The sequence below is a fragment of the Leptosomus discolor genome, chromosome 9 (assembly GCF_034619465.1).
Source record: "Leptosomus discolor isolate bLepDis1 chromosome 9, bLepDis1.hap2, whole genome shotgun sequence".
NCBI lineage: Eukaryota > Metazoa > Chordata > Aves > Leptosomiformes > Leptosomidae > Leptosomus > Leptosomus discolor.
Genome location: NC_141399.1, coordinates 44,642,844 through 44,668,316, shown reverse-complemented (window position 1 = coordinate 44,668,316; position 25,473 = coordinate 44,642,844). Strand labels below are relative to the sequence as shown.

Genomic DNA, 25,473 nt, shown 5'->3' with positions numbered 1-25,473 from the left:
ATGTTGGACTTGAGCTTCCTGACTGAGGAGGAGTATGAGAAGCTGATGAAGGTTCTGCAGAGGGATGCAGAGCTGAAGAAGAAGGATGGGGATCGCATCAGGTGAGAGAGCGTGCAGTAGCAGCAGGACGTGAGATTCCCCTGGGGGGATTTTTCTGTTTTTAGAGAGGAGAGTGTGTGTGTGAGTGTGTGTGTGTGTGTGTGTGCAATAAGGAGAGATGCAGGCTGCAGCAATATTGTCCCTTGCTTAGATCCTGATGGATCTTTTCATTGCACCTCCTGCTTCCTCAGCCATCCTGCTGTTGCTGCTGTCCTCTCTCTGCAGGGTTGCAGGGCTGGACTCTCCTTTTGAGTTAATTAGCAGCCCTCAGAGACGCCAAGGGAAATCATCTCTTTCCTGCTCTGAGGAGGAAGATGTGGCTTTCTTCGTGTCAGAGGTCCAAGCAGGGGAGTAGCTGCTACCTTGTTTTCCTCACTCAATAGCACAGAAATCCCACGGAGTGTTTTAAAATGAGCCTTTACATCCCCGTCTCTGCTTTGTGTCCCTCCAGTGCTCTTTGGGGCGGGTGTGTATCCATCATGCGGGCAGAGAGGGGCAGTGAGGGGCTACATGATCTGCCAAAGGTTTGCGGGGAGCCATTTCAGAGCCAGGGATCGCTCTCAGTTCACCTCACTCGCCGCTGACCATCCTGGGGCTCAGGTCTGGTTGATCAGGATTGCTTGTTGCTGCTGTCACTTTTTAAATACCAGCCATTAGACCATCTGCGTTGGCAGTATGCACCAGGCTCAAGAAGCTGGCACCAAACTCTCCACAGCAAGAAATTAGTAGTTCAGCGAGTGGGGATGGCACTGTGCCAGTTTACCCCTGTTAAGCATGCGAGTCTTCGACTGACTGTTGAGCCAAAAAAGAGTAAGTCCTATGTAGGAGGGATGCTCAAGGCTTGAAGGGGGAGCAGGCAGCTTTGCAGCAGGCTCCAGGGAGCCTACGTGCCCTGGCTTCTGCTTGGGGGTGAGAGCTGGGGGAAACAGAGCTGGTGGTGGCATTCAAGCAACTTGGACTTGAGGTGTATGTGTCTGCATGCTCTTACATCTCCTCTGCATTGAAGCAAGGTTTCCAAAGGGTTTTCTCCTTTTTTTCTTCTTCTTTTTTTTTTCTTTTTTTGAAAGGCAGTAAAAATTCCGCTCTGCAGTGGAGGTTTGGGGAAAAGAGTGATTGGATTATTTCAGTTTTGTTTCACTTCTTTTGGGAAGCTTTTGCACAGAAGGCTTCATTTGGGAGCGAAGTGGGTTACATCCTGACCAGGGTGGTGCCAAGTCTCCCTTGCTGTCAGTATGGCCATATGCAGTAAGACCTTTGGTGCAAGTGTGGACGTGTTTGGCTCCAACACAACCTGCCTGCTGGATGAAATGAAGTCAATGGCATTACACTGATCTGGTGTCAACAGGATTAATATATCTTCCTACATCTCCTCTGGCCCAGCACTTCGAGACCCTCATGGGGGCAGACGCAGCCCTGGTGTGGATGGGAGCTCTGCAGCTCCCTGGCTGTCAGTCCTGCTGGGCCCCCCCAGCACTGCCTGCAAACGCTTCAGCCCAGTCATCCCAAACCTGCTCCCTTCTGTCCTTCAGGCAGCCAGATGTGACCCTTCAAGGCTCCATGGTTACCTGGGGGTTTTCCCCCTCTTCCTGTTGAGAATTGGCCTGAGGTGGGAGTTTCCTCTGGCCTCTTAGGTCTCACAGGCACCCTGAATTGTGGTGAGCTGTGGGAGGCAGCGCCAGCTGAAAGACAGCTAATTCAGCATGCCGTGGTGCAAAACCAAAATAACTGGAGGAGGGTTAAAAGTACAGGCTAGCTAACCGAGCACTGACGGGTTTAGGTGCCAAAAACCAGCCCTGGGTGTGCCTGAGAGAGTTGCAGTGGAAGCTGTGCTCAGGAAGGAGAGCTAACTGTTTAAGTGCCAAAATCCGCATGGCAGGAGGAGCAGGGAGAGGAGCAGTGTCCAGGGAGAATGCTGCAGGGCCAGCTTGCTCCCCTAAATAACATGATTTATTTCCATGGTTTGCATCAGGTTTGATCCAAAAGGCTTTGCCGCTTATAAAGAGATTAATAGACAAATAAAATGGAGAAGTGCAAGACCTGCAAACAGCCCCGCCCTTTCCCAAACCTTCAGGGCTGCAAAGCAAATGGACAAATCTCCTTGCCAGGTGACTCTGGTTTGGATTTGTGCAATTTGGAAGAGGTGAAGACCTGTGTTTACAAGGTGCTGTTTGCATTTCAGATAAAGAATAAATCAGCTTTTGTTTTAAAGCTAGTTTGGTCCTTGTGATTGTAGGGAATAATCTCTGGATCCTTCATAGTATCAGACAGGTGAGCTATATGGACAGTTTCTACAAAGCTCAGGGGAAGTCGAAACCTTGGAGATCTTTTTGGTGTGTGATGTTCTCATTGACTTTCAGGAGGATACAAGGCTCCATCAAGGATGAAAAGAAGAAGAAGTTTGTGACAGGTGAATGGTTTTCGGAAGTGAAGGCAAAACGGTTTCAGGAAGACTTAGAGGGGCCGGATCTACTTCGGGCATCGATTAGAAGGAAAAAGGGCAAACTAGAAAGTAAGTATGGTAGTGTGCCTCTTAACAAAACAAATCGATGGACCAGAAAAAAGTGGTCAAGTGTGAGGGTCTCCCTGTACTGGGAGACCTGGGTCCCCTGTTGGGGACTAGCCTTTGTGTTGTGATAAGGGGATTCTCAGCTAAGCTTTCAATACTAGAAAAAAAAAATACCTGGTTATCAAAATCAGAGCCCGGTGTGTCAGAGGACCAAGGCAAAAGCTGTGCACCAGCTGTGTGCAGTAAATGCCTTTTCCCTGCTTCGGCTTCTTTCTTCCGAAATGTCTTTTTGTCAGAGGTCACTGGTATAATTTCTTGTCTTAGAAACAAAAAGAAAAGGGGATGATGTAGGGCAATTTCTTGCATCGAGCTCATATGTGTGGGTCAAACACAACACTCCCCCAATTCTTAGAGTGTCTGACAAAACCAGACAGCCGGCTGCTCTCGCAGGTCTCCGGGGTGGTGCGGTCAGTCACATCTCTGCAAAGGGAGGGGGTGCCTCTCTTCTCCTGGCAAATATTTGCCCACTTGAGAGGGTCCATACCTAACTAGTACCTAGGGACCATGTGCTAATTCGAAGGAGATGTGTGGCGTGTTGTTTGGCATGCAGGTGAACTCTCATGGTGGTGTGTAAAACAGATCAAATCAGATTTGTCGGCTCAGGGTAGAGAAGAGATCAGCCCTGTGTGAAACGAGCAGGGCTGTGCTTCGAGTCCAACTGTAACCAGCCTGGAGCTGGCGCTTTGTGCTGAACATTTGTGCAAAGCAGAACTGGGGATGATTCACATCCAGTCCTCAACGTGAAGACAGACCAGCTGACTCCACAGCAGGACTGTGGAACTGCAGCCCAGTCTCAACACAACCTCCTTGGTTATTTGTCAAGGTGGGTAATCCCAGATACTCAGACATGGCTGGTGAGTTACTGGCTGCTGCTGCTATGTGCAAGCCATGGCCCTGATAGACAGCTCTAAGCAAAGTCTACCACAGTCCCTAATATAAGGACCCTATAACTGGGCTCTAATCTTTTGCAGTAAAGGCTGCTGTTAAATAAAGGTTTATCTTCCATCTGTCCAAAACTCGAATGTCATCTCCACCAGTTTGATTCAGCCCTCTTTCCTGGCCCAGCTGCCCATTCCTGCTGTGGGGTAAAGACCACTGCTTTGTTTGGTGGGCCAGGATGTCTCTGTAACACTAATTGCCTGGGGTTAGCATACCTCTCTTAGCTCCGCATTACTCAGAAACATTCTGAAAGCTAAATGCTGGCCAGGGACTTTGTATTTTCTTTTTGCTTTTTACTTATCCCTGACAGCTCTTGTATATTAGCGTAGATTCATTGGAGCCTCTGATGCAGAACTGGCCCATCATATTTCATATGAAGTTGCTTTTATCCTTGGTATTAAGGATTCATGATGTCATTAAATTTACTATTTTATCATCCTTCCAGAATGCTAAAACGTACAAAACCTTTTCCAGCTCGACAGAGTTGCCTGGCCATTTCTGCTTTTTGAGATTTGCCTTTGTGCTTGCACAGTCTTTGCCTGAAGGGACAGACACTTCAGCAGCCCCTCTGCTGGGGCCCAGGTCAGACAAATGCTCTGTCATCTGCAGCCCAGCTAGTAGCCAGCAATGAATTGGATTCAACTGCCTGTTGCCTTGACGGAGGCATCAGCACCCTTAGCTTGCAGCCCATTTCAGGAAAGCAAAATTCGAAGTACGAAATTCGTGGTGTTAGATTTAATTTTTACATATGAGCTGTGGTCAGGGAAAAAGCATGAGGCCCCTTTATAAACGGTTTGGCCATGCAGCTCACGTTCAGTCTGCAGTAGATGAGATAAGGGCCTTTGCTTGCCATCTTGACACCTTTTTTCTTCTGGTGGAAAGATCAGAGTCGTTCACCTTCTGTTGGCATCTAAGGTGATGAAGGGGTGCGTGTTCATTTAGCCACATCAATGTAACGCATTCATGACTCCAGGGCTGTTAATCCTGATTTAAGTCTTTGATGACTGTCTTAGGGAGTGAAATGAGAAAATTCCTGCATAGAAAAGCCCTGATGAGATAATTGCTGGCATTCCCTTTGCATGGTAAATGGGCTGAGGAGGGGTGGAAATTTGTGCCTGCACAGGAAAATGCCCAGTGACCTTTTCTAAGACCTAAGGGTCTTCACAGTTGGTATTGATTATAATAGAAAACACAAGTAATCGGCAGTAGTGTATAAAATCTATAAAATAGAAAGATACCCTATATTTAAGCTACAGCCTGCAGAGCAGCACAGATGGGTGAATTTGATGATAACTTCTCCTTGAGCTTGTGTGCAATGGGTGAGAGCTAAAAATCGTCTAAGAGAGAGACCGTTTTATCCACCTGCTGAGGCAAGTCAGCCCCATAGCACGGTTAGCCATACTTCCCCCAAGCGCCGAGTGTCTTCGATTTAGAGTGATAGGAAGTGAGTAAAGGAGCTAAAGTGTTAGGGCAGGAGTGGCTGTATACCTAAGTATATACATATATGTATGGACAAGTGAAACTGGTCAGGCCACTACTAACTTCTGTTGGAATTTGCTTCTTATTCTGTCTCATCCTAAAGTTAGCAAAGGCATTTTGCTTGTCTTCATGGTTTACAATGTACTAACAACCTATTTGTTTGTGGTTATAGAAGCCAGGTATAGCTGTGTCAGTGGCTGAGCTGTTTTGAAGGGCGGTGATTTGGATGGGAGGAAGCAAACAGCTCTCGCTGCCTCTGCCAGCCGGGAAGGGGGAGCTCTGTCTGAGGGGGAAGTGTCAGTGAAAAGCAAATATGACACAATGACTTTGGAAGTGAAGTGAGAAATGCATGCATCTTTGGTTGTCAAGGTCTTTTCAACCATGACAGGCAGAGGGAAAACGTGGGAGCTCTGTGTTTGGTTCATCTGCTTCCAGAGCAGCTACCCCCTGGCATCTCCCTCCCTTGAGTCTGGGGCAAAAGAGGAGGCCGTGGTATAAATAAATGCTCCTCAGCGTGCCTTCCCATGCCTGCACGTGACGTGGCCTGCCTGTGCCGCCAGCTGTGCCACAGCTTATCTCTCCTGAAACAATGTTTGATGATGCTTTTTGCACATCAGCATTTCCATGGACAAAACGCAGTCCCTCTCTCAGAAATGTGCTCTCTAAAAACTGGCTGATTCTTACGCAACCAAACTCCTGTCTTCCAGCAGGAGCGACTCCCCGACTTCCCACTGCTGCGGAAACCACGGGGCCACCCAGCTGCCACACACTGTGTGTGTGTGCCAGACACGTGGTCCTAACGCAGACGGCCCCGAGGAACGCTTGCCGTGGTCCCCTGCGCCGCAGGGACAGGCGCTGGGTGGGGAGGAAGAGTTGGGACTGCAGCATTTTTCTCCATGGGGATGCACAGTCAAGGGGGAATGAAGCTCCATCTTGGGATATCCCTGTTGCCTGTGGGCTGGCGGTGCTGGTGCTGGATGGCACCACACGGGCAGCACTGGCGTGACGTTGCTACCACAGCCTGTCCATAGGACTGGTCTGCTCTTGGGCTTAGTGCAGTTTTCTAACCAGATAACAAGCGAGGCTGTTATTTAATGTCACATCTGAATACTTTGAGCCTCTAATTCTATTGTATTGTGTAAGGAAATATCTCCTAAAGAGATTTGGCAGGTTTTGTAACAGGTGGATTTACTTTTTAAAATAGACCTAGCTGCCTGTGAATAAATATGCGCAGATCTTGTTGACCAAACTAAGCTTAATTTTTCGTTGTTGTTTGAGAGTTTAATCCTTTTGGTTCTCTAGTAGCAAGAAAGCCTGTTTGCCAGCAAAATGTCTAATGCAACTTCATACCCTGGCAGGCTGCTGTAGAGGTTACCGTCTTCTATTGTTTTTTCTTTAGGGTCTTTGAGAGCTTAGAAGACATAGCTGAGCCTTGTGCCAGTAAAAATAACAGGGATCTCCTCATTAGCTGTATTGGCCTCCTCCTTTGTTTGCCAAGATCGAATGACTTTGAGTCAAAACAGGAAATGGCTGAATTTAAATCCTGGAACGGATTAACTTTATTGACAGCCACGTCCTGCGAAGGCTTCCAGCGATGCCACAGCTCCTGGCCTGAGTCGGGCGTTAGGCAGCTTGCTTTGGCCTCTCAGACCCATGGGCTCTGGAGGTGCTTTTGCTGCGTGGGGAGTGTGGGCGACGCTGCCCTGGGGCCTCCACCATCCGCGGGGAGAGCAGGCAGAGCCCCCCGCCAGCCATCTCCTGTAAATACCGGGGGTTTGTGCTGGTGAGACTCATCTAACAAGCCTTTTCTTTCCCCAAACAAAACGCACCGACCATTAAATTTTAGATAAATGTAATTTTTCCGTTGTCTCTGTTACATTACAGATGAGGCCAATGAGCACATCGGGATGGGTCTGGAAAGCAAAGCGGCCCCAAGTCGTGCCTTCCCTGAGCACGCTGCTGGCACGGGAGAGGAGAGGTAACTGCTGCTGCTCGTGCAATGCTCTGGCTACTGCTCTTACTTCTCATGAAAATTGAATGCTACCCATTAAATCCTGGTCTTTAACTGAGTTTCCAAGACTGTATAAGCAATAGATTATATAGGATATTTTTAAAATCCTTTTTCCTGGAATTGTCAGAATATCAATCCTTCCTTAACAACTAAGTGCTAATGTGCTTATCCCAGAAAGGCCTTTTCCTGCATGATTTAATAAGGGGTCAGTAAAATGGAAGCTGTCTCTAATGTCAGGATATTCTGGTTAGTTTTTTCAAAGTAATTATTGTTTTATTTGTTTAATTTTTGCCATGGAGCCACACTAGCAAAATGAACTGTTTGAGGAAACTGCTCATTTCCTGCTGGTGCCAACCTCTGTGTCCAGTGCTCAGCACTCTTCATCAAGGCTTGGGAGGATTTCACGTTGTGCTGACTGAGCAGAAACACCACCCACTAAAAGCACTCCAACAAGCAAATCAGTGACCTCATTCAATATTCATGGACTGTGGAGAAGCCATTAAAATGTTCACATATTCATTTATTGTTGCTCCCATTCATTTGCATTTTTTTGTCAGCAGAATGAGGAATCATTCTTTACAGGTGGCAGTTGCTCCAGTTAAGTATTAAGTATGGGCCTTGACAACACTTCCAAACCTCGTGCAGCTGATCATTGGGAGTTGCTTAATGAAGGATCCAGAGTCAACAAGCCCGAGATGTTCATGCTTTACTGGCACAGCAATGGTCCTGATGGTATTTTTGGGGGGTTGATTAAATCCTGAAAAGCTTGCTTTGTTTTTTTTTTTTTCATTCAGCCCTAAGCACAAAGCATTCTCGTATGAAATCTCACCAGCTTGACTTCTGTTCTCCGTCTGGAGAGCAGCCACACCTAGACACTCCCAAAGATGGTAGAAACACTCAAGTAAACTGCCTGTGATATGTGTTTCTTCCATTTATTTACCAGGCAGTTAGTAATTAACTTACATTCCATGCATGAAGATTTATATCCTGTACTATAGTTTTGCCCTAACTATTGTTGTCATAATCATTCCTGTAGTTTCTAAATCCTCCGTCAATCTGGTTATGCCTTTGGTCTGAACTGGGGGTGTGGCCTGTTCCTTCCTGGGCCGTAGCATGGAAATGCATCTCCCTCCTGCACGGCTCTTGGGCTCTTCTGGCACTGCTGCTTCCTGGGTTTTTCCCTACAGTTTTCTCCCAGAAGGGAAAAGTTTGAATAAACATAGAAGTTGACACCTTTGTTTTTATTCAGCAAGTTCTGTACTAACTGCAGTGGAAGACTCATCCTTACTCCAAGTTCGGGCCATTTAACATATTCCCCGGTCCTTCCAAGCAGTGACAGAGGAAATAAATGAAGGCACCGGCTCTGGGCAGCATTATATTGATCTGGGTCAATAGATAAAAGTGACAAGGAAGCTGAGCAGAACTGAGATGATGTTGAAGACTGCTTGATCACCTTACTAGGCACATCACTACCACCGGTCTCGTTGCTCAGGCTTTTCTCCTGTCCCACAGATCCAGCACACCTGCTCTTGATACTGCAGAGGAGCGTAAATTCTTGCCAAAACCGAAGCCAAGACTTTCTGTCCCGCTGTCTGCATCCCACAAGGTAGTATAGGCACAGCCTCTGCGCTTTGTTCTGTTATTCCTTGGACCTTCTCACAATCTGTACCTACTGGCAGGGGCTCCGCAGACTGCCTGCCCTGGGGTCTGTGCTCACGTAAAAGACATTTTTCCAGTCTTGCCAGTTTATATACACTGATAGGATTTGTTTTGCATTCAGAGATCCAGTATACATGATGTCTCTTCCTCAGAGAGTGACACTGGAACAAGTCCATTTGTGGCTGCAACAAACAGCTTGCATTTGTCTAGAAAAGGTAAGGTTTTTGTTCAGTGAGCCGTTGGTGCTTTTAGTATTCAACATCAAACACCAAAAGACAAGATGTTTTTTTCTGTGTGTACAAGCGGATAACAAAGAGTATTTCTTACCTTGGCGTGTAAGAACGGGCTGCCAACATTTGTATGAATTATGCCCAAGGCAGCAGGGACCAAGAGAAAAAAAATCCAATGACTAAAACTTCTCCTGGCTCTCAGAACGTTTTAAACTGAGTGCTTGGCTCACAACTCCTTAACCCAAGATCCAAGTTACTTTCTCTTTCCTGCCTTGAATGTATAGTGTATTTTTGGTGCGTAGCGTATAGCCAGTAGGAAAGCTGTCAAACTGAAAGCAAAGCTGCAAACAAATCCCCAGCTCACAGCAACCGTTTTTTTTTTTTTCCATGTCATGTTGCAGAGAGAAGGTCTGGGGTTTTCAGGGCTTTCTTCAGATGGAAGGGAGCTTGCTAGGGTCTCAAAATGGGAAAGAATTAGGAACATATTGGTGGTTTCTGGAAACTCCCCCTGGCTTCCCTTTCAGAAGCTGCAGCCCAGACTTTCCAGGGAAATACAGTGTGATGTGGTGGGACGGGCTGTGAGCATTTGTTGTCGTTGTAGGTCATGGAGTATCTCCATTGCCCACCAGCCTTTCAGAGGATGCTGTGCCTCAGCCCAGCGGCGCAGCTAGAGGAGAAGCTGTTGATGGGGCCACTGGCACCACAGTGGGGGCGAAAACTCCGCCCGAAGAAACTTATGCTCCCAGCAAGATACCAGTTAAAAGGAGACCAAGCAGAACTTTTCCCAAATCTGAGCAGTTTGTGAATCACATGGGGCCAGCAGAGAACAGCCTCCTCACAAATAGAAAGCTGCTGGCAAGCCCCAAACCACTGACCACAGAGGGGGAAAGCAGCCAGGCTGTGAAGCAAGGCATGAACTATACAATCTCGTCGATGAGTCACAAAGAGGAGGATATTGGCCTCGATCGTGAACACTTCAAGAACTTGAAGAACTTCTGGGAGAAGGGAGCAGACTCTGGGATGGTGGGAAACGTGACAGAGGACCCGAGCTGGGTGGAGGCAGACGGTAGGCAGTTCAAGCTGTGCCGCTCATTCTCTGTGCAGTCTGGGCAAGGCCAGAACAGCGAAGAAAAACCTGGTGTCTTCACCAAAATAAGAACCCCCTACAAAAGGACAATAACCTTGTCTTCTAGCGAGGAAGAACCAAGCTATGTAGCCCCTGCAAGGAAGGACTCGGTTTCCGTGATTCCCAGGTCCACGTATGCCAAGAGCAAAGGTGGCCTGGCTACAAGAAATAACTCGCTGAGTGAAGGCGATGGGAAGGTGCCGGTGCCAGAGGAGGAGAAAGCAGCACAGCACTGCTCCAAGAAATCCAGATTGCCTGTGCGAGCGCCTTCCGTCAAAATCGAGTCGCCTACCAAAGAAGTGTCTGGCAGCACGTTCGAGCCAGAGCCGCCCACGGACGAGCGTATCGTGGCAGCAGAGCACAAGCACGCAGCGAATTCCCTGGCGAGCAGGGTGCAGATACTGATCGAGCCTGTGCTTACAGATGGTGAAAACGATGATGAGAAAGAGGAAGGATCTGATTTGGGCACGCGTGACAACATGGAAATAAATGGAGAAATTCCTGAGAAAAAAACGTGTGAGTCTTCAGACAAGCCAGAAGGACTTGAACCAGCCGGAGGGAGAGAAGCCGTTCAGGGAACAGACTCAGCTGTTTGCTCAGGTACTGAGGGCTGTAACTGCACCCTGTGAAATCCCAATAGAATGTCATCCCTAAGCCTGTTTTCTTCCCTAGCCCTTCTGCATTTTGCACATTTTCTTCATTTGTCTATTTATCCTATGTTGCAGTTTGCGCAGAGTTAGCGTGTGTGGAATGTGTTTAGCAAACAGCTCTGGAAACAAATTTGTGTAGCGCAGTGCAAGTGTAAAAGCGGGCAGCGCCATGTTCCCTTGCCTTCCTCCCCGCTACCAGCCCTCATGGCTTACCTGCAGGCACCTCAGCTCAGGCCAGCCCTCCGTTTCTTTAGTGCTATCTACAACAGGTCATGGGAACTTACTTTATTTCACTCACTGGGAAGACTGTACTTTCTTCAAATGTGGGGCTGGAGGAGTTCTTTCTGGTGGTAGAGATAAGTCTGGCACAAATAGAAGAAATAAAATGTGAAGCAAAGTGTTTAATAAATACATTGGCTCTTAGGCTACTGTGATATAGCTGCTGGCTGTCAGTCCTTAAATGACATTTTGGGTCTTTTGGGAATGCACAAGTGAATTTGGATATTAAACTGCCACCAAAGTGGACTGAACAAGGAGTCTGATCTTTCTGGGTTCTGATACCGTGTTCTCAACCATGATGGTGTCAACAGTATCACCACTTTATCGGCCTCTTCCTCTGGGTTTGATGGGTTCTTGTAGTGACTGTTACTATGAGAAGAAATTATTTTTAATGGCAGTTCATTTTACGTGTGGGCTTTGATTGCCCACAGCTCTGCTCTCTGCCAACCAAAGGCCTAGGAAGAGAGAGCTTCTTACCTCCTTTTTGCAAATTTCCTGTCCTCATGTATCCAGGTAAGACCCGTTTGAGAGGATTTTCCAGACTCATCTGATTTTGATTTTCAACTGTGTCATTTCTTGGCTTATTTCCTACCTCATGTAACATTTCTATGAAAATCCTGAGTTGCATTTCAGGTAAACATAAATATTTCCTTTCTATACAGATCATTCTTATATTTCTCAGGTTTTTTTGCCTTATTATTACATTCATTTCAGCATGATATTAGCAGATGGATGTGTTGGGCTGGAACCTCTTTGCAAGTGCTGGTCTATTTTAGGGACTGGGTTAACCCAGTGTTTACATTTCCCATCATAGTGTGAAGAGTCATTCTCAGGGAGAGACATTAAAGCGTGGTGGTGATCTGAAAGCAGCCCTGTGTAATGTAACTGCCATGTGCTCTAAGCAGAGTGAACAAGCCAGAAGAGACACACACGCACGTGCTTGTTGACACACTGCCCATTTGTGTTTATTTATTTACCATGTTGATTTGGCTTTTCATGTATTCCAGAGGAAGATGGGGATCATTCTCCCGCCGCTCAGGCACTGGCCCGAGCAAATAGCATTAATCTTGCAAAGAGCATGGTGAACATTTACACAACCACAGAGAGTGAGTAACATCTTTCTTTCTCCTTTTTGGTTTGTATTCACTGAAGGTAATATATTATGCCCAAATTCTGCATCCCTGGTGCTTCTGTGCATGTACCAGGCGAGGAAAATGACATATTGTTTCATCATCCAGTTAGTGAGCTTATAGTGCCTAAAATTAAATTCAGAGCCAGGAAATTGCAGCGAGATTGATGGTATGTTACTCAGTGTCTTCAGCAAAAACCACAAGAGCTTCAAAGGGTTGGCAAGAAGCTTGTCCCTGTCTCTCCTCTTCCCCCACCGAGTACGGTGGGAGCTGCATGGCAGCCTGCGCAGTGGGTTAATCAGAGGTACCAGACCTCACGTCCAGCGTGCGAGTCGTGCCGCAGGCTCCTCTTGCATGCTGAGGCTTGCAGTGCCCAGCCTGGACCGCTCACCTCACCCAGAACAGACCCTGTTTGCTGGACTGATCTCCCCAGCTACCAGCTGGGACATGCTTTATGGTGACAGTTTCTCCCTGAGAAACCCAGAGAAGCTAAGGAGAAGGCAACCAAGAAAGCAGCAGCAAACCTGAAGAAGCCTATGGCCAAGAAACCCGTCTGTGCCACCAAGAAGCCCAAAAAAGCTGCAGCCAAGGAAGGGGGGGGTGGTGTGTGAAGGAAGGCAGCAGCACTCTCTGTGGCCAAAAAAGCCGATAACAGTCCTCAAAATGTGCAAACTGGCAAGCCCAAGAGTTCAGCTAAGAGCTTGCCTAAAAGCAAAGTGGTGAGGCCAAAGCTGCCAGGACTGAGGTGAGAAGGCTGGGAAGGCAATGCCCAAGGAAGGGTAAAGCTGGAGGAAACGACTGAGCCCGTTAAAGTAAGCCCAACCCCTGGTTATGGGAGGGAGGAGAGTTGAAGGCAGCCTGCGGGGGGGACACGCCGCGTCGCCCTGTGACTGTGGGTACCCCGTCTGGTAGCCTCGTGGCCAGTGCATGCCCCATTGTATGGTGCGGCGACACGGCACATGGCACGGTGGCTCGAAGCTTCAGGTCCCAGGTGCATTGCCATTCAGTGACGTGGTCTTCACAGAGTCAACCAAGATTTTAGCCTCTCCTTATTAAAGCTTATTTAGAGCCACAAACTTCGTCCTTGGAAACCCTCCTCTACAGAGTGACACGTGCTTGTTTGCAGTATAACAAGTAGTCTGTGGAGAGGGCTAGATTTAATGCTTTGCTCATGTTTGGAAATAAAAATAGTAAATATCAAATGAGTGCTAAATCATATAAAAGGAAAATGCCAAAGAAGCTCTTGAGCATTTTGAGCACTGAAGAACTTATCACCATGGCCAACGTGCTAAACAAGTGTGTATATGTGCATGCATGTTTATGCACATATATCTTCTAAAAACAAGTTCTTCTGGGATGGAGATGGTAATCTGCAAGGGAGTTATTGAGAAAAGATAAAGCTAGAACAAATAGGTTTTATTTAGACACTTAGGCAGTCCAGTAACCATCTTTCTAAGTTGATATGAAGCTTTCTGACTTTTTTTCTTTTAGATATCTGGCTATTGTCCACCTCTTTGTCTAGCAGAGTATTTGAGAGGTGTATGCAGTGGTGAAATTGTAGGTATAAATATTCTACAGCTCTTTTCTACAGGGCAATGTCCTACGAGATGAAAATGTGAGCATGTTTGGTTTCTTTGACAGGGAGGCAGATCTGAATGGTTTTAGTCTACATCAAATCTACCTAAAGAAAGTGGTGCAAACAAGAATCGCATCCTCAGGCTAATAAGTTAATTAAATTAGCCACTAGAGGGAGTTTGCACACTCACATACATCGAACAAAACCGCACTGAAAATAGCTTTAAGATGTTAGCTAGCCGTTTTTGTCTTGGGGAGGGTCAGCTTCAATGGCAGATGGCAGAGACAAGGCAAATAGGTGGTACTCCGGTGCCTCCCACAGGCTTTTCTTCCTTCCTTGTGCCCTTAAACAAAAATGTGACTTTCTTATATTTTCCTGACTCTGACAAGATATCTCGATGCCTTTTTTGTTTGTACCTACAGCATACAATAAACCTCATTTGATACCCCATCAGTTTCTTGAACCTGAAAGAGTCAAAGAGCTAAGCAGATCCTCTCCTCTCCTGTTGTCTGAGGTAGGCTAGCTGCCAGAAATGGCTGGCATAATGTTCACAGCATCCCCTGAATGGCAGTCATTTTCATGAGAATGTTTCCCCTGGACATGGACAGTACTTGCTTTAGAGCATGCCTTGGTTATGTCATAAATAAATGAGAAAAGCCTTAAGGAAAAAGCCCCCAGTAACCCAGACCAACCCTTCTACCCTGGAGGAGTTTTAGTGTTTCCCTCTGTCTCACACCACACTATTCCATGCCCTTTCCAAGAGCCCAGGCGGTTGCATGCAGCTCTGTTCGGAGGCAGTTAATGATGACGTTCGCTGCCGGTCGGAGGGAATGCCTCTGGGGAGACTCCCTGCGCTCTCCACTCTCCTAACCTGCTCGCTGCTTAATGGGACTCTGCTGAGCTCTTGGGTTTTCTCTGTAGTGTTGCAAAGTGCTCGTACGGCAGAGCTGAAAGATGCTTGTTATTTTCCGAGCAGACTGAATCAGACACGGCTTCAGAAATCAGCTTCCAGTTTAACAAGCACAAAAAGACTCCTAGCATTGGCAGCCACTCGTCCGACATGGCATCTGTCTCCTCGGTAGGTATTTGACGCGTCCCTCTCGCTAGAGAGGGTTTGTCAGTCAGCTGCGGTGATGCTGCCTTTAGGCTGGTACTGCTGCTGTGGCCTCTGGAGTATGCTGTTGGTTTCTGCATGGTACATTATTAAAAGAACGGTGATGGTTAATTACTTACTGGCATTAGAGTGTTTCCAGGTACCCACTGGGTCATTGTTAGACAAATTCACAGTAAGCGATAGGCCCCACGCCGAAGTGTGGATGCTCTGAAGCCTGGCAGCATACAGGAGGGGGGGTGGGGGGGATGGATGTCCTTTTTCTAGGTGGGGAAACGAGGCACACGGCTATTGACGTGTTTGTGGCCCAGCTGGGTCTGCAGACGGGTGCCCTCTGCAAGCTCATCCTTCATTTTATCAGCAAATTTGAGGGAACTCAGAGTTGAACAGCAAAAGCATGACTTAGAGCTTCAACTTCTAAGGAAAGCTGGAAAGAATTAAGTGTGTTTAGTTGAGCATTTTTAAAAGATTCCTTGGAGACAGTGTTTTGGAGGGGGCTGCTTAAAAGTTCTTGAATTTGCTGTATTACTGTTACAGGTGTGCATGTGAGATTTAAAGAATGTACGTGAAGCAAAACTGGTAGGGAGAAGTCATGAATGTAGACAAACATGTTTAAAGAACCCTTGAACTTTGGGGCACATGAGTCTTACTAGTCTGGAGAGTCTGGGAGCTATAAGTGAGCCTTTTGTGTCCAAGTCACACAGGTGTTCTTGAAAATCTCATTCAGGATTCTCTGCTGGGGTGAGTATCCTGGTGGGATGGAAACGCAGCGCCAAGGCCTGAGAGGAGATGTTTAGCAGCTTCTTGTAGGTTATAGTAGAATGAAATTCAGAACCAAAGGAAGTAGAGGGAGACAGAGAAGAATTGGATTAATCACTCGGAAAGTTTTTTGATAAATGTTCACGACTATACCCCAGAAAAGTGCCAAGAGGGTTAATTATTTGCTTTGTAAACAGCATTAGCTTTTATGTTACCCTGTCAGGAATCATGAGCGATTGGTGCAATAGAAATTCTCTGATCTTTCTGCAGCTCTGTTTTGTTTCTGCTTCATCATTTTCTACCAGGGAAAGACAAAGCCTTGAGAAAAGAAGCCCAAGGCGTATGGGCAAATGCAGTTCGTTCTGGGAAAGCAAGTGGCTCTTGGGTGCTTAGCTCCTGATTTGCGCCTGTCAAAACTTTATTTTCCTGTGCCTTTGTGGCAAGCAGATACACACAGGCTGTCTCTGGTGGGACAGTGACTCTTCAGGACAGGGGTTATATCTGTTTCTGGTTTGTACAGGTCCACGCACGTTGTGAGCAAGCAACAAGATAGTAATAGTTTTTCCCGCATTTCTAGTCTGATATGGTTCTTACTAACCTATTTTAAACATTGATTGACAATTGTGTGACTATATCTACCTGAAATTTTAAGTTCATATACAGATAGTTCAAGTTCTCTTAATATTTTTCTTTTGTAGTGATGAGACTGGGTCAGGATAGCAGCTGTTTGTACTGTAAGCATAGGGAAATGGAAGAGACTGGTGTGGTCCCCCCAGTAACATTTGATTCTGTTTCCCAAAGCTTTGGGATTTAGGGGGGAAAAATCTTCCTCATTTCTTGAGCATTCAGGAAACAGGGCTTCTCAGTCCTGGTCTAGGATAGTATATCCTTGTGAGACCGTTATTTGAGTTCTGCAGCCCTTGCTTGTTTGGGCACAGCTGCAGATGCAGACTATTTCTGTGTCAAGGACACAGTACTACACAAGGGTAGAAATTGCAGGTTGTTTCTCTGGGAGTGCACTTCTCAGACTATCATCTTTGTCCAGAAGCCAAGTCAGGAGGGTACCTGTTTCGGTGGCACTGACCTTGTTCTTCCACCTGGCAGGTGAGTGGCAGCGTGCTCAGTGTCTACAGCGGCGATTTTGGGAGCGTGGATGCCCAAGGTACAGTGGAGTTTGCTCTAGACTATGATGAGAAGAACCGAGAGTTCCAGGTTCATGTGTCCCAGTGCAAGGACTTGGCTGTTGTGGATGAGAAGAAAGGCAGATCTGACCCGTGAGTGACACTTTGGTGCCTTGTGACTTCTACATTGCTGAATTTTGTGTTCTAGAGGCTTTTTTTACATATGTTTTCTCTTTTTGAGTGTCATGGTTTCTTCTTTCCTTCAGACTTCTGGTGCCTGCTTACTGCTGGGGCTTTCCTAGCTGATGGTTCTGGAGCCATTGGCATCAGTAAATATGTTGCCAAACTTAAATTTGAACAGATTGAGAAAGCTTTGATCATGACAAAGGCAGTTCCTGTTCTCACTGGAATGTGTTCTCTCTGCATCCATGTGAACCTTGCTCTCCCCCTGGTGAATGGGTTAATAACCTGTGATGCAGACACATGTCAATATGAAAAGGAAGTCTGTAAAGAAGTGCTGTTCGGGGCACAATGGTAGTTGTACAGAGGTTAGTGATGTCTAGTTTGAAAGATGATAAAAAGGAGCTTGGATTTGAACCCTGAGAGAGAGACTTAAAGACATTCCACCTCTTTCCTCCTGTCTAGCCTCGCCTTGATTTTGAATGCTCAGAGATGCTATAGTTATGGGCATTTCAGAAAATGGATATTTGGCCTTGCTGGCTTCCCATATTGCCTAGACAACTGCCTGTTCTGTATGTTGGTGGCATCCACCCATGTCCACTGAGATTTATAACTTCACATGCAAGCCAAGTTGATATCCTAGCAGGTCTCTTCATTAGTTTTGCCCACAAAGAGTGAGCTCCAGGTCTTTTGTTTCCATGTCACAATGTTGTCTGCTTATTAGAGCTTGGCAATACAGGACGATATCCAGCTGGAGTTTGTTTTCTTTTATAGGTATGTTAAAACTTACCTGCTCCCAGACAAAGCTAGAATGGGTAAGAGGAAAACTTCAGTGAAGAAGAGGACAGTGAATCCCATTTACAACGAGGTGTTACGGGTAAGAACACATACATGCTCTGTGTTGTAGCAGGCAGCTGCACCAGGTCAGGTCTGGAAGGAACCTGCCTTCTTGGGCCAGGCTTCTTTGCCTGCCTCCTGCCAGCGCTGCATTGCTCTTCTCTGGGGTCTGTGAGGGCAGAGATGTTAAAGGTTTCTCTGCACCCGTCTGTGTGACACCCAGGGTTTCTCTTCAAAACCGCACAGTGATCTTTGGATGAGATAAGGACCTGCAGCCTGTGCTGCCTTCAGCCAGAGCAAGCGGTGTTCTTGTTCCCTTCCCTGGCTTTGTCAGGGTAGGAGAATTGCTTCAGGACAAAAAAAAGGAGATGTTCAGAGTGAGGCCTGTCCATTAGTGCATGTGTGGAGTGGGTTTGAGTGTCTCAGTCAGAGCTTATTCAAGCTTTTGAGTAGTTTATTTCTGGTTGTGAAAGAAACGGAAGAAAAATTTGAACAACCTGACTTCTCTTTCTTCCTCTAGTATAAAATAGAGAAAATGGTATTGCTGATCCAAAAATTAAATCTCTCTGTTTGGCACAATGATCCACTGGGACGTAACAGTTTCTTGGGAGAGATCGAAGTAGACTTGGCCAGCTGGGACTGGAGCAACAGGAAACTCAACTGGTACCCGCTGAAGCCCCGAGTAAGTGCCTCTCAGCTGCAATCCCGCTTCCTAGCCCAACCCTGAAGCCTTTAGGGGTGGCAGAAGTCCTTCCTGACTCCTCTGAGGTCTTTAGGTGGTGTGGTGAAGCAGAACAACCTGAATTGTACCTAGGGAAGCACAGTAGAACACCCTCAAGCCCTGGACATGTTAGTGCAGTATTCAGTGCTCTGAACACTCGGGTCTTATTTGGTGACCGATCTGTAGAGACGCTTTCATAGACGTGATCTGACACTAATCAGCAGAAACTCTGACGTGACTTTGCCTCTCTCTCTGCTCACATAAAGACCATCCCTCAAAAACAGACAGCAGAGTACTAGGTGATGGAGTTGAACATGCCTTGAGAGGTAAATACTCAGGTGCCACTTTTTGTAAAGCTTGTACAGTTTTCTGCATGCTTCTGGGTTGAGAGGTCTGGTATGAGATCCCTTTTCCTAAAATAAAGGACATTTGTCTTTCAGAACTAAGATGCTTAATTATGTCCAGCTGGACATGTCTGGAAGGGCAGCCTTGCTCTGAATCCTCAGGCTTTGGGTTCTGAGGGACTGAGTTTGAGAACAAAGCCACAAAGAAAGGAGCTACCCTGAGAACGGGCTGCCCCAGTCATGCAAAATCAGAGTTTGTCCGTTTGTGCCCCTCCACTGAACTCAAAAGCGGTTTGCCTTGCTATGTTTACACGATCCCTCATTTAGTCAATCCTAACTCTTTCTGTTTCAGAGCCTTTCTGCTGTTAACGGTGTGGATCATCGAGGAGTAATGAATTTGTCTATTAAGTATGTCCCTCCAGGAAGCCTAGGTAAAATGTATTTCATGCATTAAGAAGTATCGCCCATATGTAGACATACAACTTGCAATACCTCATCTGTTTGAGGGCTGCTTAAAGAGCAGTCGTAATAGAGCAGGGTCTTAGAGATCATCACAGAGAAAGGCACAACCAGCCATGCTTCGTAGCCCTATCTGCAGCCTACACCTGATTTTCACATCTGGATTTATTGAGATAGTGTTGGGGAGAGAGGAAGGGCTCAACAAGCTCAAACTCACCAGCTGTTATGAGCACTGTGGGCACTGTAGCGTGCTGTGGTGCGGTAACAGCAACACACAGCCCCTCTTACTATCAGCAGGCACAAGGTTGGGTTTGCCCAGCGGTTCCTTCTCCTTTCCTGTTTCAAAGCAGCACCTGCACATGGGGTCAGGAGCCCTCTGCAGCTGCAAGTGTGGCGGGGCTGGTGGTAGTGCTGTGGCACCCAGGCAGGGGGGTGCAGAGCTCCCGCGGGAGTGAGCACGCGGAGAAGTCTTGTTGCTGCTCCCTCAGCTCCCTGGAGAGAAAGCCTGTCATTTTGCTGGCTATTGCAAGGGCTGGCGCGACAGTTTGTCTCTTCTCCTGAATGGCAGGTCCCAAGAATCCTCCCTCTGGCGAAGTTCACATTTGGGTCAAAGACGTCAAGGACCTGCTGCAGTTGCGTCCTTCTGGAGTTGACTCCTTTGTGAAATGGTAAGTGCACAAGCACAGTATTGGCTTTGATCCTGGGCCTGTGCTTCCACAAAGCGGTGTGTTTTCTTCTCTTCTCTTCGGCTCACCTCGCTGTGCCCCCGTACTGTAGAGTCTTCATGTTGCAGTGAGCTCTGCAGGAGAGAATTGCCCTTGTTATTCACTTGTGGCCAAATTAGGAAAATCCTTGCTGTGATAAAGCTCTTGGTCAATCACTATCTGTGACTCATTCAGTGATTTGCCTCAGTAACATCTGAGTGAGAGGAATACATGGGCCCTGCACCTCGGCCCAGTGTGTTCACGTCAAGTTGTGAATTTTGCCTTGACGTGGGCTTGCAAGTTTGGGAATTTGTTAGGGACTCACCAGAACTGACATTCAGATGGTTGGATACTGCTTTGATGTTCTCCAGAATTTAGTATGTGCATGGTTTCTGCAGCCTGCAACATCAGTTCTGCCAGTTATGTGGGAGAAGGTGCTGCAAATATTCCAGAAAATTAAAAATCTTTTAAGGGGATTTTAAGATTTTTGCAGCACTTTGAGGTGTTCACCATGGGTTTTGTGTATTTTATGTCCTTACAGAGTTCTCCTGCAGAAAGGTTTGCTGCTCAAGAAGCCTAAATGACCCTTTTGAAATGCCCTCTTAGGCATCTAGGTGATGAAAATTTATGGAAATAGAAATATGTGAAAGTAATGTCCATTTTTTAATACAAAATGTCAGTTGGCAAAAACAAAAAAAAAAGACAAAAGCAGGAAATTTTAAGCAAGGAAATTTTCATTGTGAAAATGTTTGCATTTAAAATGGATTTTCTTGGCAAAAAAAGTTTCATCCAGGAATTATGTACAATTCCCATTAAATCTACAGGGGTTTCTTGTGTTGAGACCAAATTCTTCCTTTCTTCAGAACTGAGGCTTGTTTAGACCAAGGAACTTAGTAGGAACAATTCAAATCTCAGGTGATAGTCTGTACTACATGCTGTATTTTTTCTCCTCTCAAAGCTATGTGCTCCCAGACACCAGTAAGAAGAGTTACCAAAAGACCCGAGTCATAAAAAGAGACACAAACCCTGTTTTCAATCACACTATTGTCTATGATGGCTTTCACACAGAAGATCTAAAAGATGCCTGTGTTGAACTGACTGTGTGGGACCATGAAAAACTTACCAACCATTTCCTTGGAGGAATCAGGCTGGGCCTTGGGACAGGTGAGTGATTTCCTTTACATCAGATGGAGGCTGTTACCATGCTGCTGAGCCACAGGGTATAATGGGAAGTTGCAGAGCATTTTCCTGCTGGGGAGAAACCAGGGATGGGGAATCTCAGTAACTGGTGAGTCTTGGTACTTGCACTGTGTCTTGACTGGAGGGGGCCCTGGTACCATGATAGCAGCCCTCTATTCCCGCATCTTCTGCCGACGTCAGCTCTGAGGTCCGGCAAAACTCAAGAATCTCTTTGGGTACATCAGAGAGTTTTCCTGCTGTTACAGAAAACCAGACCACGTTACAAATCAACATTATATTGCTGCTCCTCCCAGGGAAGAGTGCTCACAGATAAAGACAACATAAATGTCATGTGGGACAGCACCACCTGGTGACTCCGTCCACATCACCTCCTCCCCTGAAATGCTGTAGTAGCAGGAGTAACTAATATTTGAAAAATAGGGTGAGCTACCCTAGTTGATCTGGTAGGTAATCGGTACTGAGAGTACATCAGCAGGAATTAAATCACAAATTGGAAGAATGGAGTTGTCTGGGTGTAGACTAAGGTGTTATTGTTGGGGTTTTGGTTTTGGGTTTTTTTGAAAGACCTCGGCAGAGGTGCCATTTGCTCCACTGGAAGACAGTCGCTGTCTCTGGGAGTTGATGGCATGAAGTTCCAGTTGAGAGAAGGACTTAGACCTGTGCTTAGCTGAAAGTGTTTTACTTCAATGGGGTTACTCATCCTTGAAGTCAGGAAAATTCCAGTATTTTTAAGCCAATATCCTAGCTTTCGGTGTACCCCATACCTATGCAAGTGGGATATCTAAGGTTTTCTAAACTATTTATTGTTAAGCAAGAGGGCTCTCTCAGAGATGAAGGACAAACAGAAGATTTCAGAATGTTGCAATAAAGGGTAACTGTTCCTTGAGGGTATCGGGAAAAGGCTCATAGCAGCTGGAAGGTCTGCCTTGCAGGTGCACCTGTGTTTGTTGGATTTGTTTGTGTGTTTTGTGTTTCCAGTCTCTAACATGTCACCAGGAGGGCTGGGAACTGTCCAGTGAGAAGGGGCAACCAGAATAAGCTCATAAGTAAGATACTAAAATACCAACCACAAGATAAGCTGTGATCCAAATGTAGACCTTTATCTCGTTGACAAGTATTTGGCACGTGAAAATTTGGTTGAAAATTGACTTGGAATTAATGTACACACTTTTCTGCTATCGTACGTGTGATTCCTGTACAAATGAAGTGTAGAGCAAGAGAATTTTGACAAATACCCCACCCTGTCCCCAAGAAAATCTTTTAAGGGGAAAACGAAGCCTTTCAGACCTTCTTTACCATTCCAAAAGTTGCAGAAAGGGCTTATTGAGCCCAATATTATTTTCCTTGGCAAGTTATCTTTAGGGTTCTTGCGTTTTGTGTCTTTTACATTGACGTCATTCTGAACTCTGGTGTAAAACGGAGGTCATTAGCAGAAGAACAGGAGGTGTTTAGGGTGCAGCTTGCTGAGGGGAAGCCAGCTCTTTCTATGTTAAGACACTGCCTGCTATGGTTGCATCCTGTTGAGTATTTTTGCATGGAGCAGAAGCTTTTTGTGTAGCTCCCAACGTTGTCGTTTTCATGTTCTTTTCAGGTTTGAGCTACGGCATCTCTGTGGACTGGATGGACTCCACGCAAGAGGAGGTGGCCTTTTGGCAGGAGATGATGTCGGCTGCCAATGAATGGATTGAGGGATTGCTGCCGCTGCGCTCGCTGGCAGGGAGGAAAAAACTGAAATAACCATTTGTGCCGTAGGGAAGGCTGAATGTGTTCATTAGAATTAGGAAACTTCCTGCACTGAGGTCATAGAGACCATCCACGGTGCTGGCGAGCGTCAGCTTAATAAGGCAATTGTTGGACAGCACTCCGGAGATGTTAAATGTTAAGTACTAATTCCCTGGCAGAGGACATGGAAGATGCCAAACTGATGCTATACTTGATTTTAACCGAGAAGAAACTTCATTTGCCTTTTTATTAAGTCATTTATATTCGGTATCATTGAATTCCATTAAGCTCTGGGAACATTGGCAGAAGGAAAAGGAGATAGAGATATTTTTTTGTTTTTTTATGTTTCTTGTGCCAGTCTTTTTTTTTCTGTGCAGACTTGTAGTTGTAAAGCAGCAGCATGGTATTATTCATATTCCCCCTGCAAGTGGTACACTTTGTACTTGATGTAGAAGTGCTCCGAGTCACCGGCAGCACAGTCTGAGAATGGGAGCTTTGCATTTGTCGCTGGTGATAACACGTCTCTAACGTGAGGAAAATTGAGATCCAAGGTGAATGTAAAGAAAGAGAGGACTATTTGAAGCAGAAAATGAAGCAACGTGAGGAGGATTAACGATGAGGATTTCAATATACTAATTTCTTTCTGCTTTAGTATGAAAGAAAGAAGTGATGGTCCTGCAGCTAGTGGGATTTCGCAAGGCAGGGCTGTTTTCCTAGCTTTCTCACAGGCTTCCTCAGTGACCTCAGGCAAGTTTCTCCGTGAAAGGACAGTTTCAGTGCAATATAAACTGAAGTGCTTGCCCAAGTGTGAAGTATGGTTACATTGCTGATGGGCCTAATCGCACCTTTGAAATGCCTTGTACGTAAAACATTTCAAAGGGAAGTAATGGTGTAGGAAACAGCCTCATGTTCGCCTGCACCACGGGTTGGGAAAGAAAGGTCAAAACCACACTGGAACGCAGGAGATGTTGGGAGTTGGTGGGAGAGGTAAGTAGGGAGTGAGTGAACATGAAGGGCAGCTGCAGAGCTGCCTGGGGTGGTCTCCTGCCTCTGCATACCCTGCTGCCCGCCTGGTCTTCCTCTCACCTGAGGTTGTCAGCCAGTTGTCCGTGGCTGGAATTTCCTTTTTTTGCCAGTAGATTGCAAGAACTTTGCATCTGGCCCCTTGACCGTGGTGGGGTGCCGTTGTGAGTGCATTTTGAAATGCAGCTTTGTAATTTGTATTTTGGATGTACATATTGTGATTAAATAGAATGTTTTTCTTTAGTCATCAACTGGTCTCCTGGTACCTATTTTTAGCATGGGCTGAGTTACAAAAAAGCAAGCAAAAGAGGTGTTAAATTCTGTCATGTCAAAATGAACCATTTTGCCCAAGGGCAAGTGAAATGTTATGGAAAAATATTTATGTAGCTATCCTACCCTGGATTTTGGCTCTGAGTATTTTGATATTCTTCTTTAATGTATTGATTTTATTTAACTCAAGCTCAGCATAAATATGCTGCTTAGCAAAGATGGTTGTAAATAAATGAATGGGAAAATGTACACTTGAAAAAGCAAGACTTTTTCATGAAATTAAGACATTTGGGAGATAATCAGGAGCTTTCATGGGAAAAAATAAAGAAGATGGTTTTGCAATTGGAAAAAAGATAATACTTAAAGATGTACCAGTCATAGTCCTGAAAGCACTGAGTCTGTAGAGTGACAGAATTAAATAACAACTATCTAATGAAGAACCTGATACATATAGCATGTTGGCCCAAAGGAATTTTGTATGGACTCCAGCCTGGCATGTTGACCAAGGTTTGGTCATCTGTTGCCTTTCTGGGATAAAATAACAATATTTGGCCTAAGATGAGAGTTTTTAAATTATTATCTTTACCTGTTTAGGTGCTGAACGTGTGACTATTTATGCATACATATAACTTACCTGCTACGAGGAGCCCTGCTCATCGGAGCGGTGGCTTGTTGCAGTGAAGTTACCCGCAGGACTGCTGCTCTCACCCCAAGCGCTTCCCTGTCCCGCAGGGTGCTCCCATGGGGGGAGGAATTTCTGCTGTGGCTACGAACACAGTTGGTAATATCAGCTGGGGGCTTCAGCTCGGACAGGTCCGGGGCTCTTCCCGGAGGGTTCAGCTGACTCCTCTCCATCACAAAAATGGAGTCATCCTGCCTCCTCCTCCTCCTCTTCCTCCTCCCCCTCACGTGCAGTGTGAGCACATGCGGTTGTGACGGTGTTGCCAAAACTGCGGCTTGCGTCAATGGAGCTGGAAATGGTTGTGTTGGTGTTTCAGAAAATTAACATCTTTTTCATTGGTGGTGCCAGTAAGGAGACAAAAGCAGGGTCAGTAGGCCAGTTTCATCCCAGCACGGTTCCTTTTATGAACTTGGCCCAGGACTTAGCGAACGGACTATTTTTGCACTCAGATTCCACTGAGGATTTTTATTAATCTTTCGGTGGCTTGTTTATTTAAATTAAGCCCTGATTAACTTAAGAAGCTTTCTTTGGCATTTAATAGTTTATCGGAGTAAAAGATTACAGTGCCAAACCACACGCACATTTGTAGCACAGCT

At 46.1% G+C, this 25,473-nt stretch overlaps 1 protein-coding gene across 3 annotated transcripts; it reads left to right on the top strand.

The window, feature by feature from the left end:
• LOC104346002 (synaptotagmin-like protein 2) lies at window positions 1–22,917 on the top strand. 3 transcript variants are annotated; one of them, XM_009950621.2, is made up of 16 exons: window positions 1–101; window positions 2,457–2,608; window positions 6,968–7,061; window positions 8,607–8,700; window positions 8,875–8,968; window positions 9,585–10,709; window positions 12,046–12,144; window positions 14,167–14,258; window positions 14,721–14,822; window positions 16,719–16,888; window positions 17,690–17,792; window positions 18,273–18,434; window positions 19,170–19,248; window positions 19,845–19,944; window positions 20,939–21,144; window positions 22,772–22,917. In XM_009950621.2, the coding sequence occupies exons 1-16, from the start codon at window positions 1–3 to the stop codon at window positions 22,915–22,917; spliced, it is 2,919 nt and encodes a 972-aa protein (XP_009948923.1). The 3 variants fall into 3 exon arrangements, with proteins under 3 accessions (XP_009948923.1, XP_086326080.1, XP_086326081.1); XM_086469954.1 differs by having other exon boundaries at window positions 8,857–8,968; XM_086469955.1 differs by having other exon boundaries at window positions 8,607–8,703.
• Window positions 22,918–25,473: the final 2,556 nt, after the last annotated feature.